Here is a 13,825-nt window from a genome sequence, read left to right on the forward strand (position 1 = left end):
TTCATCCTTTTTTAAAAAGTCTTTTTTTCCTCTTTCATTGGATTGATCAGGTTTCCCTTGCTTTTATTTTTCTCTGGTGATTTGGAGGTTTTATATCTCATTTCTTATCCTTGTCCTATTTCTTACTATCATTTTCACTTACATTTTAGACAGATGTATTTAAAATATATATACAAACATATACACACATATATCATATATATATATATTAGTTTTGTTTTTACCTTAATTTAGATGGGATATATATTTAAATATGCATATATATTCATATATTACATAGTTAGATGTTTAATCAGTGCTGATTGAATAATAATTTGCCATTTATTCTAAAGGAGTGATTTAATATGAAACATTCATCAATATTCAGTCATCTACCCCAAGTATTAAAGAGAACATAAGAACATGATACAAGAAGTTAAATGCAATATTAAATACACACTACTCTGTGAGTTCCGAACTTCAATATCAACAATTTTAGAGACATTTTTAAATGAAAATTTATGTCAATAAAAGCATTATTGTTTTTAAGCATTTCTATTTTTATATACCTTCTCTTTTTTATAGTAAGTACTTACCTCTGACAGTGATTTTGGATGACAGAGTGAGCCTGGGCTACAACAAAATGCCTGACAATGAAGCCTGGGAGAGTTTAAAGATCATTGTCACATTTGCTGCAGTACTGAGGTAACATGATGAGGAACTGTTTGCCCAGAAGCCGACATTGTATGAAGTTCACCAATTCCTGAAGCCAGATTCTTAACGTTAGCTTTAATGGTATAGAAATTACTTCCTACAAGGCTGACTAACACAACAATGTGAAACAATTATACTCCAATAAAGATGTTAAAAAAAAAAAAAAGGCTGACTGCATATATACAACACAGAGTTTAAGAGAACTCCTTACCTTAATTACAAATATGGCGCTGAATATACCATCTTTGGACCTGCTCTGTCCAGTGTGGCGGCCACTGGTCACATGTGACCATCTAGTATTTGGATGTGGTCACTTAGATCGAGATGTGATGTGAATGAAAAATACTCACTGATTTCAAAGACTCAGTACAAGAAAAAGAAAGTAAAATATATCATGAATAATTCTTACATTGATTGCATGTTGGAATGACAATAATTAGATATTAATTTCACCTGGTTCTTTTTAACTGTTGTTACTGGAAAATTTTAAATTACATATGTGGTTCTCATTATATATATATATTGAACAGCCCTGTTCTAGATGTCCTGCACCCATTCAACAGATGAAAGGCTGGGAAAAGTGTGATTACAAAGGAAAAACTATTCCCATGAGCTGCTGACATAAGGATTGCAGGAAGAGCATCAATTCTTGGTAGGGCCCCTGGCTCATTTACAGTAGGCGCTTTACAACCCCACGTGTTGCTTTACTGAATCATGTCCGCTCTGCCTGGAATTGGTGGGTTGGTTATCAGTTTATTAAAACACCAATAATTCTGCTTTGGCAACATCTGTGATTGTTTCAGGCCTGCTTAGTTTTACTTCCATCCCAAGGATTTCAGCAGGAACTTTAGCAGGGATTCTCTGAAAACACAGGAAACAGTTTCCTCTCTTTCATGAGACAAATGTCTACTGACACGATCTTCCTAGCAAAGGTGGAGCTGCCTTTATTCGGTCTATTAGCTTAGGTCCCAAATTCATCATGTGGCCCAGGAATGGGACCAGTGGCTGAACTTCTGACTCTGGATTCATTTCAGTTTTGCACTATGTTAATCCTATCTCTCTTTTTTTTTTTTTTGACTGAAGTATAGTTGATTTACAATGTTGTATATAGCACAGAGGTTCATAGATATATGAATGTCTTTTCCTTTATAGGTTATTACAAAATATTGAGTATAGTTTCCTCTGCTATACAGTAGGTCCTTGTTGTTTATCTGTTTTATATACAGTAGTATGTATCTGTTAATCCCATACTCTTAATGTATCCCTCCTCCCTCTTCCCCTTTGGTACCATAAGTTTGTTTTCTATGTCTGTGAGTCTGCTTCTCTTTTGTAAATAAGTTCATTTGCATCACTTATTTTAGATTCCACATACAAGTGATATCATGATATGTCTTTTTCTGACTTACTTTACTTAGTATGATAATCTCTAGTCCATCCATGTTGATGCAAATGGCATTATTTCATTTTTTTTTTTTTTTTGCGGTACGCGGGCCTCACTGTTGTGGCCTCTCCCGTTGCGGAGCACAGGCTCCAGACACGCAGGCCCAGCGGCCATGGCTCACGGGCCCAGCTGCTCCGCAGCATATGGGATCCTCCCGGACCGGGGCACAAACCCGTGTCCCCTGCATCGGCAGGCGGACTCTCAACCTCATTCTCTTTTTATAGCTGAGTAATATTCCATTGTATACATGTAGCACATCTTCTTTATCCATTCCTCTCTTGATGGACATTAGGTTGCTTCCACGTCTTGGCTACTGTAAATAGTGCTGCTATGAACACAGGAGTGCATGTATCTCTTTCAAATTAGAGTTTTTGTCTTTTCTGGATATACGCCCTGGAGTGGGATTCCTGGATCATATGGTAGCTCTATTTTTAAAGAGACCTCCCTACTGTTCTCCATAGTGGCTGCACCAATTTACATTCCCACCAACAGTGTAGGAGGGTTCTTTTTTCTCCACACCTTCTCCAGCATTTATTTGTTGACTTTTGGATGATGGCCATTCTAACTGGTGTGATACCTCATTGCAGTTTTCATTTGCTTTTCTCTAATAATTAGCAATGTTGAGCATTTTTTCATGTGTCTGTCAGCCATGAGCTATATGAGCTGTTTGTGTATTTCAGAAGTTAAGCCCTTGTCAGTCACATCATTTGCAAGTATCTTCTCCCATTCTGTAGGTTGTCTTTTTGTTTTGTTTATGGTTTCCTTTGCTGTGCAAAAGCTTTTAAGTTTGATTAGGTCCCATTTGTTTATTTTTGTTTTTATTTCTATTGACTTGGGAGACTGACCTAAGAAAACCATTGTATGACTTGTGTCAGAGGATGTTTTGCCTATGTTCTCTTCTAGTTTCATGGTGTCATGTCTTAATGTTTAAGTCTTTAATCATTTTGAGTTTATTTTTGTATATGGTGTGAGGAAATGTTCTAATTTCATTCTTTTACATGTAGCTGGTCCAGTTTTCCCAGCACCACCTGCTGAAGAGACTATCTTTTTTCCATTGTATATCCTTGCCTCCTTTGTCAAAGATTAATTGACCATAGATGTGTGGGTTTCTTTCTGGGCTCTCTGTTCTGTTCCACTGATCTATGTGTCTATTTTTGTGCCAGTACCACGCTGGATTACGGTAGAATTAAGAATAATAAGATGGAATAGACAATCACATGAAACAGTTGAAAAGAAAATGATTCTTCAAAGCAATGAAGGCAGAATCGAGCTGGATGGGCAGAGGAGGGTGCACAACTGTTGAGCAGTCAGACTTTTCAAACCTGTATTTTACTGTGTCATTCTCATTCTCTAACAAGATAGGTACAGACTACTCTAATTTCATAACTGAGACTGAACAAAGAGGTAGGCTACAGTCCCAACTAGTAAATGACAGAGTCTAACATGCCCATTTTGTGCCAAAGTCCACGCCCTTCACACAGATTCCACCCTAACAACTTGTCCACGCAGAGGCAGACTTGGTATTTTGGAACTGAGAAAATGAATTAGAATTTCAAAAGAACGGCAAATACCGTAAATTGGAATCGAATTTCCCAAAGAATACACATCAAAAGAACCAGAAACTATAATTAGATGTATAACAAAAACATTTAAAAAGTCCTGACATTAAAAACTCAGATAAATTTCTGTATTCCTACCAACATTTTTAAGCATTAATATATAAACAAGTTACATGTGTTGGTAAAATGTGTGTGTGTATTTCTACAAAGGAAGTGTATCTTTCAATGACATAAAAAAAAAAACAGGTAAATATTCCCTTCTCAAAAACAATGGCTAAAGACAGTGCAGCACAAAACACTTGGGAGGAAAGAATTCAACCCAAAATTATCATATTCAATCAAGAGAATATTCATAATGTAGAAATAGAAAGAAATCTCAAGTCTAAGTTTCAGGAAATTTCCTATCCAAATGCCTCAGAAACATACTGTAAATCACAAAACGCTGAGAGAAAGGATGCTTCTAATGTGGTATAACATAGAAGAAACAGCCAAGTGACTCCCTATCTCCTATTTTCTCTCCAGCTTTAAAATATCCTACTTGCTTATTCCTTTCAGGCTTAGAGTCTCACCTGAACAGAGAAGACCTTAATTCAGGAGGGGCCATTTCACAACCTAACAAGGACATGGCTCTGCCTAGTCCAAGATAAGCTGGGCCAATGAGATTTTTTTTTCTCTTGGTCAAAATCTAAAAGAAGTACAGCTGATTCACTCTGCCGTACAGTATAAACTGACACAATATTGTAAAGCAACTATACTCCAATAAAATTCTTTTTTAAAAAAAGAAAAAAGAAGTTCTACAGAGGGACATGGCCCCATGGTGGGTGATCAATGGAGCTGAAAGTCAGAACTGGCAGAAGTTGCTGTCGAGAAAAAACTGCTAATAAACATTAAGACCAAATTACAAAGTTAAATAAAACACTAACACCTCCTGGGCAATTGATGATAAATCTAAATAACTACAGTAATTGTAAGATCCAAGTGGGTGGAAGTGATCTGTAAAGAAGATAGCAATGAATATGGTGAAATGCTTTAAGATTTTAAAAGATACAATAAAAGATTAAGAGATTTAACATCCAAATTCTAATAAAAGATAATTTCATATTTCAAAGGGAAAAACTAAAAGTTGGAGAAATAAAGCTTTTAAAAGAGCATAAAAATAGCAGACAGACCAATAATAAAAATTAAAACAATATATAAATTGCTTAAATTCATCTACTAAAAGTTTCAAATTCCATTTCTTAAGGTGCATTGTTCTCAAAACATTAGAACTTGAACGTAATCTCCAAGAGACCAAGGACTTTTGTCTGTTGTTCACTGGTCTACTTTCAGCGCCTGGAACACTGCCTGGCACCTAATAAATAGTTTTTGAATGGATGGATGGATGCAAAACCTGTGTACTGTCCAATTGGCAGCTGGACAGTGTCCATGACCACCAGGTTCAGGTAAACAGGCACTTTGACTCAGTGCAGATAGGAATTCTACACAAGTACCACTGTTCCAGAAGACAATTTAGAACACATGTCAAAAGCATTAAAAATTGTTAATCCAAGAATTTTACTCAAGAAATGTATGTTTTTTAAAAAGATAACTAAGGCATTTAACATATTTTATTTACTATATACAAAAGGTGAACCTAAGGAACTGCCCTGAATGCTGACTAAATTATAGGCCCCCTCATATCACGGAATCCCAGGCACTCACGTACGGGAAGATGCAGAAGTACGTCAATGTGGAAGATGATGATGAGGGACTTTAAAGAAAACAGCTGCAAACAAAAAGGCGTAGCATAACCCCACTCCTGTATAAAACATCTGGAAGAAGTGATGCTGAAATGTTAACACTATGTTCCTCAAAGTGGTAGGGTAACTGACTTTTATTTTCTTCCTTTTGTTCACCTCTATTTTCCAATGTTTCTACATAGAACATGCACTATTTGGAAAACAAAACAGTCCGTTTTTAAAACCTGAAAACATTTATTTTTGAAAGAGACCAACCCTACAGGTTGTAAAGTAGTGCCAAATAAAATACTACTTTCAAACATCACCCACCCCCTGGAGAAACACAACATTCTTCCCCTTTCAGTTCTGTGGACCTGTCTCTGATGGTAGATTACACTTTGCTATTTCTGAACATGTTCTGATTAATTAGTCTTGGGAAGGAAAGAAAACCATAAGCAGTTACAAGCCAGGACAAAGTAAAAACGGGCACTTTCACTTTAGCTTTGGTTGAGATTTTAAATCTATTAAACAACACTAAGCAACACTCAGTTTCAAATGCAAACCACTGTACTAGCCAATACTAAGAATTATGTGATCCTCAGAAGAAACTTTCTTCAATAAAAGATACATGTAAGTCAGATACATCCTCATATACAAATCAGATTTTCGGTTTCAATTTGAGTTCACTCTTCATCCTATACATCTTGAAAAGACCTCTTAGGAACAAAACAAAAAAAGTACATTCCCATTTCACGTGAATAGGCTTACGTATCAGGTGGTGACTGGAAGGAAAATTGAGCTTATGTTAACATAGTCTAAGTCAATCAATTGTAAAGGTTGAGCTACTGTTATTCCATTTTATTTGAGGTACAGAATTCAGAATATACCTTTGATGTACACTTCATCGATTTCCTATGCTAAAAAACGGAAGCCTGGGCTACAAAAATGCCGTCTTTTAATTTCAAGCGCCCTGTTTACTTTCCACAACCGAAAGTCCTGTTCCAGTTTTCATAAAGCTCCAAATCTTCTGGAGACACACTAGGTCGCACAGTTCTGAAGGCATCTTCAAAGTCACTGTAAGCTATTGGTCGAACTTGATCCGGCGTTACCGTGGCAATGTCGGCAGCCTGTAAACTGCGAATAGGACCCAGAGACGCCTCCCTGCAGAGCTGCGTCATGTCAGCCCCCGAGAACCCACCAGAGTGCCGCACCACCAGGTCGACCTCCTCCTCGCTGAGGCAGCAGTGCTCCTCTGACATCAGATTAATGACTATCTGTTTCCTGGCTGAAGCCTCTGGGAGGGGAATATACAGCCTTTTCACCAACCTTCTCCGGGCAGCCTCGTCAATCTCCTGTGGCCGATTGGTTGCTCCTACCACTAGAATACGATCTTCAGAAGATGTGGCTGCTCCATCCAGCTGAACTAGAAATTCAGTTTTTATCCTTCTAGAAGATTCATGCTCGCCATCTCCGCGCTGAGATAATAGGGAATCGATTTCATCAATAAATATCACAGCTGGTTGCTGGCATCGTGCAACAGCAAACAATGCACGGACCATTTTCTCTCCCTCGCCCACCCACTTAGAAGTCAAGGAGGAAGCAGAGATACTAAAGAATGTTGCCCCAGACTGACTAGCGATGCACTTGCCAATCAGAGTTTTACCAGTCCCAGGAGGACCAAAGAGCAGAATTCCTTTAGGGGGTCCTCGTAAGCCAGTGAAGATGTCTGGCCGCATCATGGGCCACACAACTATCTCCTTTATTGTGGTTTTGGCAAATTCCACTCCTGCAATATCTTCCCAATTTACTGGCGGTCCCTGGTCCATAATCTCATTCATAATAAGTTCAATCATTTTGGGCTCCAAGTTCTTCAGACGCTCATCCACGGGATGTGCTGGGTCTGCAGCTCCTGCGCCATGAGGCTTATACTGTGTCCCCCCGCCCTGACCTCCCCCATCTTGCTTAGGTACAGGGGGAACAAACTTTCCAAATATCCCTCGGGATCTACTAGCTCCCAGAGACTTTTTGACACTACCATGTGAAGACCCTGATGCACGCTGGGGCTGGTGGTACTTTTTCTGCTGATCTACCCATAGCTGTTCTTTTGCAGTTTTAAAAGTAGGCAGGCCGCTCTCCTCTCTTTGGCCATTATCTTCCGTTTTACTAAAAGCCTTATTCATTACTGGAGTGGAAAGTGCATCAATGGTGCCAGAACCATAAAAAGCTTTCATTTCCCGTGGATTTTCAAAGCCAGAAGGAAAACAAGACTGATTAGATGAGAACACACTTAGTCCTGTGTTGGCTTTCGGGAAGTTGTAATTTTCCTTTTTGACATTTCCAAACAATGGTGTGGCATGGAATTTTGCGGTGGCTGACTCACCGAAAGGTCCTGAGACCGTAGGACACGTCTTAGTGGTGTCAGTGACCAGAGGTGGCTGGGCATTCTGAAGGCACTTCAAAGGACTGCCCTCTGGGAAGTCTTTGGTCCTATCGGCACCATGGGCTGAGTTAGTTAATGGGTCACTCTCCCCAGAACCACCACAAACACTAAATTTAGGAAGATCAAAGACAGCGGCCGCTCTGTGGATGACTACTGACTCATCTGCAGGTGCCAACAGAGAGTCTCTGGATTTGCTGCCAGCGTGCATCATTTCCTGCACATTACTCATTTGGAACACGTTATTTATTGACAATCCAGACTTCCACTTGTCACTGTCAGTTTGCCGAGATCTTGCTAGAGTTAAAATGTTTTCTGCATAGTTATTCAAGCCAGTTTCAACACTGTCAGAATCAATAACTGCAGAATATTTCTCTGCATATATTCTGAACAGTCTGGCAGCACAGACCTGGGAGATCTCAGAGTTTGCCCATGCATACTGAATGCGGAGAATCTGTGCTCGGTACGCGTCTGCCTTCTCTCCTGATGGACACGTGCCAGACGTAATTGCAAAGTAATTCTTCTGCCATTCACTCAAGTGTACAGACCTGGAGCCAGAGACCTGCATTTTAGAGGTTCTATAACAGACGACAAAGATGAAAAAGATTCAGTATCCAGAAGGAAACAAAGACATAATACTTTAAACATACTTTTAAAATCTCTGCCTATCTGAAGGAAGGTACACTGGACTTTTCATTTATAAGGAAAGACCGTTTATAGGGGAACATCTAGTTAACCACAGCTTTCAGGCATTCAAGATATAAAAGATTAAAGACTTGACTTAATAATGCTCTAGGGACTTCCCTGGTGGTGCAGTGGTTAAGAATCTGCCTGCCAATGCAGGGGAAACGGGTTCAATCCCTGGTCCCGGAAGATCCCACATGCCATGGAGCAACTAAGCCCATGTGCCACAACTACTAAGCCTGTGCTCTAGAGCTGCAAGCCACAACTACTGAGCCCGCGTGCTGCAACTACTGAAGCCCGTGCACCTAGAGCCCATGCTCTGTAATAAGAGAAGCCACCACAATGAGAAGCCCGCGCCCCGCAACAAAGAGTAGCCCCTGCTCGCCGCAACTAGAGAAAGCCTGTGCACAGCAACGAAGACCCAATCCAGCCAAAATAATAATAATAATGCTCTATTATGCGTTAAACTGTTTTAGTTATATAATAATTTTCCCTGTGATTAGGGAAAGGTTTAAATGGAGAGGATTTAAAATTAATCAGCAAACGAAAGGCAACATGGAAGAACAAGGGATCTAGAGACAAAGCAAAGCAAAACAAACCAAGCCAAGCTCCGTCCCTAGGAAAATCAGACGAATGATCTCACGGAAGCCTCTTCACGTCGCTGGGCCTTCAGTTTTATCTGTAAAATGAGAGAAGTCATTATGAGAATCAAGTCAAACAATGAACACGAAAATACCTAAAAATTACTAGTATAATCTCTACTGCACAAATGTAGAAACTGAGGCAGACAGCGTTCAAAAGCTTGGTTGAGGTCACACAGCCAGTGAGCAATGGTGCCAAAATTCGCACATGAGCAGTTTCACTGCATGTAGTGTGCACTTCACCACATAAATGCCCCTTCATACTGCCACCAAAGGTCACTGCAGGATGTATCACAAATATGAACAACAGTATTTAGTCATATACTAAATGTTTTCAAGAATTTGTAAATGAGCACTTAAAACAGGATGCCTCAGAATCTCTCACAATTTCCCAATTTCACAGGAAGCATTAAAAAGTGAAGCTGTCATGATAAATGAAATGAGATCAAGTGTGTGATTGAAATGGTTTTAGATTTTTTTCCTCATGTTACTTTTATAAGCCTCCTTACATTAAGTTAGCATGATTTTAACAGGACTGCAGATGGATGTATTCATGTTGACAGATGTGTAGAATTTACCTGCCAATCCAGAAGAAAAATTTGTAAGAAAACTATGAAGCTTCCTAAGGGTACTGAAGTCAAGTAAAAACCAAGAACTATGTTAAAATTTACCTTCCAAATTACCTATAAATATAGCTTAATAATCAGCAGCTCTTTTGGTGCAAGACCCATGCTTAATACAGCTTTGTTTCTCCCATAAACCCTACAAAGAATCTGTCACATTGTAGGTAGGTGTTCATAAATCTTTGTAATTATTTTTGAAAAAAATAAACTTAAGGCCTAGTGAGATCCTAATTTGCTTAAACCATAAAGTCAAAACTAGAACTGACATCTCCTGACAAACAATTCATCCCTCTTTCCACTATTCCATTTTACCCTATTTTAATCTTTTATGCAACAGCTGAAATGAGAAATTGCAAATGAGGTAACTTGGAAACCATTTATCACCAACTTTCCTGTTACTATGAACATCCTGTTCCTCTCCACGGCTTCATCCCATTTTATCATCCGCAAAACTGGGATTCCTACAAAGGCTCAGACAGAGTTCTAGTCACTGTTCCCTAAATACCCTGCTCTTTCCTTTCCACCCTCTCCTGTTTGCTCAACATTCCCCTCCCAAGTCTTACTTCGTCCTTTCAGCGCATTCACCCAAAAACTATGGACACAGGTAACCAAGGACGGCTTGGCCACGCCCGTCAACGGCACAGCCGGGTCCCGAGTACCACTTCCTACGTCTGTATCACTAAAGTTACTCGGCGGCAGCGATGCACGAGCTCCAATCCCATCTTCTGGGGTTTTCCCTGCCTGTTGTAGGACGTGGCGTTCGTCCAGACCGTACATGCTCCCCGCCATACTGACTGTCTCCCCGCACCCGGAGCGGGGCAGCCCCGGGGACAGCAGTCACCGCGCTGACAGGGCTGTGGACCCTGCGGCGCTCACGAGGCGGGACGGCCCACCGCCCGGGATCCCGGGTGCAGTCCCTCCCCTCCGGCCTGGCTCCCAGCCCAGGGCTCGCCCGAACGCCCCCCGCGGAGCCTCCGCGAGCGCGGCGCCCGCCCGCCGGGACGCCCCTCCCCACAGGCCGCCTCCGAACCCGACGCCGCCGGGAGCGCGCCCGCCGCGAGAACACATTCCCGGGCCGGTCTGCCCGTTCGCCCGCCAGCGAAGCCCCTCAGCCCTCCGGCCCCGCGCCCCTCCCGGGCCTCAGCCCCCGTCGCCGCACCCCTGCAAACACCCGCCCGCCGGCCCCCACAGCCCCCACAGCCTCCCCACATTGCCCGCCGACCTGCGGCTTCCGAAAAGCGCGCGGAGCGCGTGCGCCTGCGCGCTGCTGCCGGCTCGGCCCCCGCTGTGCGTGCGTGCGTGCATTCATACGTCTGTACGAGCGTGAGCGTGCGGCGGGGCGGAGGAGCGCGGCGGGGCGTGAGCGCACGGTGGGCGGGGCGCAGGGGCGGGGCAGCGCTGCTCCCCCGGGAGGGGTCTGAGCCCCCCCCCCCCCCAGGCTCGTCCCCCCCCCGACACGCCCCCAGGCACGCCCCAGGCACGCCCCCGAGGCTCCGCGGCCGAGCGCACCTACAGGCGCGTACGTAGGTGCGCGCTTGCCCCTCGGGAGGGGCTCCTCCCCCACACACATTTTTAAACCATATCGGAGAATTGGAATCTGCATCTCGGTGCCGGAGCGTCCCTTTCCTCCCTGCTGCCCTGGGGACACGGTCCTGGAAGACCGGGAAGCGCGCCCTTCTTCCAGCGGACTGTGTCCTGGCGCAGGACGAGGAACGGAATAGCCCTCACAGCGGCCTACGGGTCGTTCGTGTCACCGCGTCACCTGGGAAATGTGGAGGTCTGATGGGGTGACCTGAGGGGGTCCCGAAGGACCGTCTTCCCACCTTGTCACCCTGCCGTCTTCCTCCCCGGCTGGTCGCCTCCGTGTCCCAAGGGCGCCCCCAACAACCCAGGGAACCAGCTCACACAACCCTGTTTAAAGCGAGAAGGAGAGGCCGGACTGGGGAAGAACCTTTCCCCTGGGAAAAGGAGGAGCCATTCCTCGGAAAGCCGCGGTGCCTTCTCCTCTCCTTGGCTCCCGGGTCCTGTGGGTACCCCTTCCCCGGAAAGCGAGTGGCACTGGGCATGGAGAAAATGACTGTCCAGGAGCAATTAACAGCACATGACATTGAAATGCAAGACCTAAGAAGTGTGAGGCAAAACATTTAAGACCTTTCTTTTAAGATTTTTTAAAATGGGCACAAACTAAACAAAAGGGAATGATTGGACAATACCTTTTTAAAAATAGACAAGGGAAAATGACAGCTTACAATTCATCTCTTGGCTTAGATAGTAATAAAAGACTTTTTTATTCTAATTCTTCATAATTTATTAACTAATTTGCTAATTATTATAATTACCCAGAATAAAAATAAAAGAAAATGAAAACGAAAACCATTATTATCTCAAGACCAGTTCAGTTGTATGCTTGCTAGCTATTTTTATTTATTTATTTTTTGTAGTACGCGGGCCTCTCACTGTTGTGGCCTCTCCCGTTGCGGAGCACAGGCTCCGGACGCGCAGGCTCAGCAGCCATGGCTCACGGGCCCAGCCGCTCCGCAGCATATGGGATCTTCCCGGACTGGGGCACGAACCCGTGTCCCCTGCATCGGCAGACGGACTCTCAACCACTGCGCCACCCGGGAAGCCCGCTAGCTATTTTTTTTTACTTGTATGTTTAGAAATCACCATATAAATAATCTTTGGGTAATTAGAAATTTTTGGTTTTTTTATCACCAAAATTTTAGTGATAGCATTTTGGAGAATTCATGTAGACCACCGTCTTATCCTCCTAAGAGTACTGTTCACATACTGAAGTACATTTATTGTTGCCGGTATTAAAATTTTTCCAACAAGTGACACTAGCGTTGCCACTTTACTTTTGTGTATTTGATAGAAAAGCATTTCCCAATCCGGCAGTTTTTTCTTCCTGCGTAGCTGACAAAATCGAACTCAATTCCGTACCCTCTCTGAACGTCAACCTCCTCCTCATCTATAAAACAGGAATAAGCATCTCTAACTCAGGATGCTATCGTAAGAGTTATGATTAATATGAGATCTAATGATTAAATTATCAAAGCAGGAGCTGGCACATTGCAGACGTTCAACAGAAGCTGTGATGCTATATTTATTGCTACTATTAATGCAATTTGGGGGATCCAAACCCTTAAGCCATAGCAAGACTTTTTCTTCTTTTACAAACGGGATATTTTAGAATAATGTTATAACAGTTTAGCATAATTTGTAGGAGTTTAGCACTTGAGCTATGCAGGTCTTAAACTTCCCTTCTGAGACCATAGGTTGTTTTGTTTTGTTTTCTCCTGGGGAGAAATTTTTGAACCTGCAAGGAAAGAAGTTTACACTTACAGCAAACAGAGCGCCAGTTCTTGGTGCAAGGGATTCTGGGAGCTGGCTGCTCATTTCCATATTCATGAATATTATAAACATGGTCTCCAACAAACGCCAATGCACACTTCAGTGATCTCATTTGTTTTTGAGCGGAGGGAGACTATGGCCCTAAATAATGTGCATCCCCGTGTACAAGGAGAGTCACTTTAATTTTAAAAGAGGTGTGTTTGTAGGTCCAAGGAGGTGGATGGGGTAGAGGGGATGTGGAAGCAGACAGGACAAGAGTAAATTCCTTCTTGGTGGGACTCCTGAGTGTGGCTAGACTCTGACTGATGTCCAGCGTTAAGGAAGAAGGCAGAATGAGGATGGAGGACCGAGGGGATGGGTTCCTGCCTCCATCAGAGGAGTAAGGGGTGTGTGGACCTGGAGTGACTGAGATATGCAACGCCAGCAAAAGGTTTTCCCTGACTGCACTGAATGACCCGCGAGGGCTCTGATGGGCTCCCTGGCATCACCATCAAACAGAGCTGGTGAGTGGGGAGATGGGCCTCCCCTGAAATGGGGAGGGCAGAGCCGGGAAGGAACCATCTGCTTCGGTTGTTTTCCTCCAGAGCGTCACTGCCAACCTGAGTCCGTACTTCTGGTGCTTCCGGTTTGATACCATATGTTGTGAGTTGAATCGTATCCCCCCAAAAGACATGT

The 13,825-nt window shown here is 43.0% G+C and overlaps 1 protein-coding gene across 1 annotated transcript; it reads right to left on the reverse strand.

Annotated features, from left to right (window-relative positions):
• Positions 1-5,519: 5,519 nt before the first annotated feature.
• Positions 5,520-11,300, reverse strand: FIGNL1 (fidgetin like 1). Its single transcript, XM_079931664.1, has 3 exons — positions 11,019-11,300; positions 9,132-9,211; positions 5,520-8,426 (listed from the first exon to the last, which is right to left on the reverse strand). The coding sequence occupies exon 3, from the start codon at positions 8,414-8,416 to the stop codon at positions 6,386-6,388; it is 2,031 nt and encodes a 676-aa protein (XP_079787790.1). The 5' UTR covers positions 8,417-8,426; positions 9,132-9,211; positions 11,019-11,300; the 3' UTR covers positions 5,520-6,385.
• Positions 11,301-13,825: the final 2,525 nt, after the last annotated feature.

This window comes from Stenella coeruleoalba (assembly GCF_951394435.1).
Source record: "Stenella coeruleoalba genome assembly, chromosome: 9".
In the NCBI taxonomy this organism is placed as follows: domain Eukaryota; kingdom Metazoa; phylum Chordata; class Mammalia; order Artiodactyla; family Delphinidae; genus Stenella; species Stenella coeruleoalba.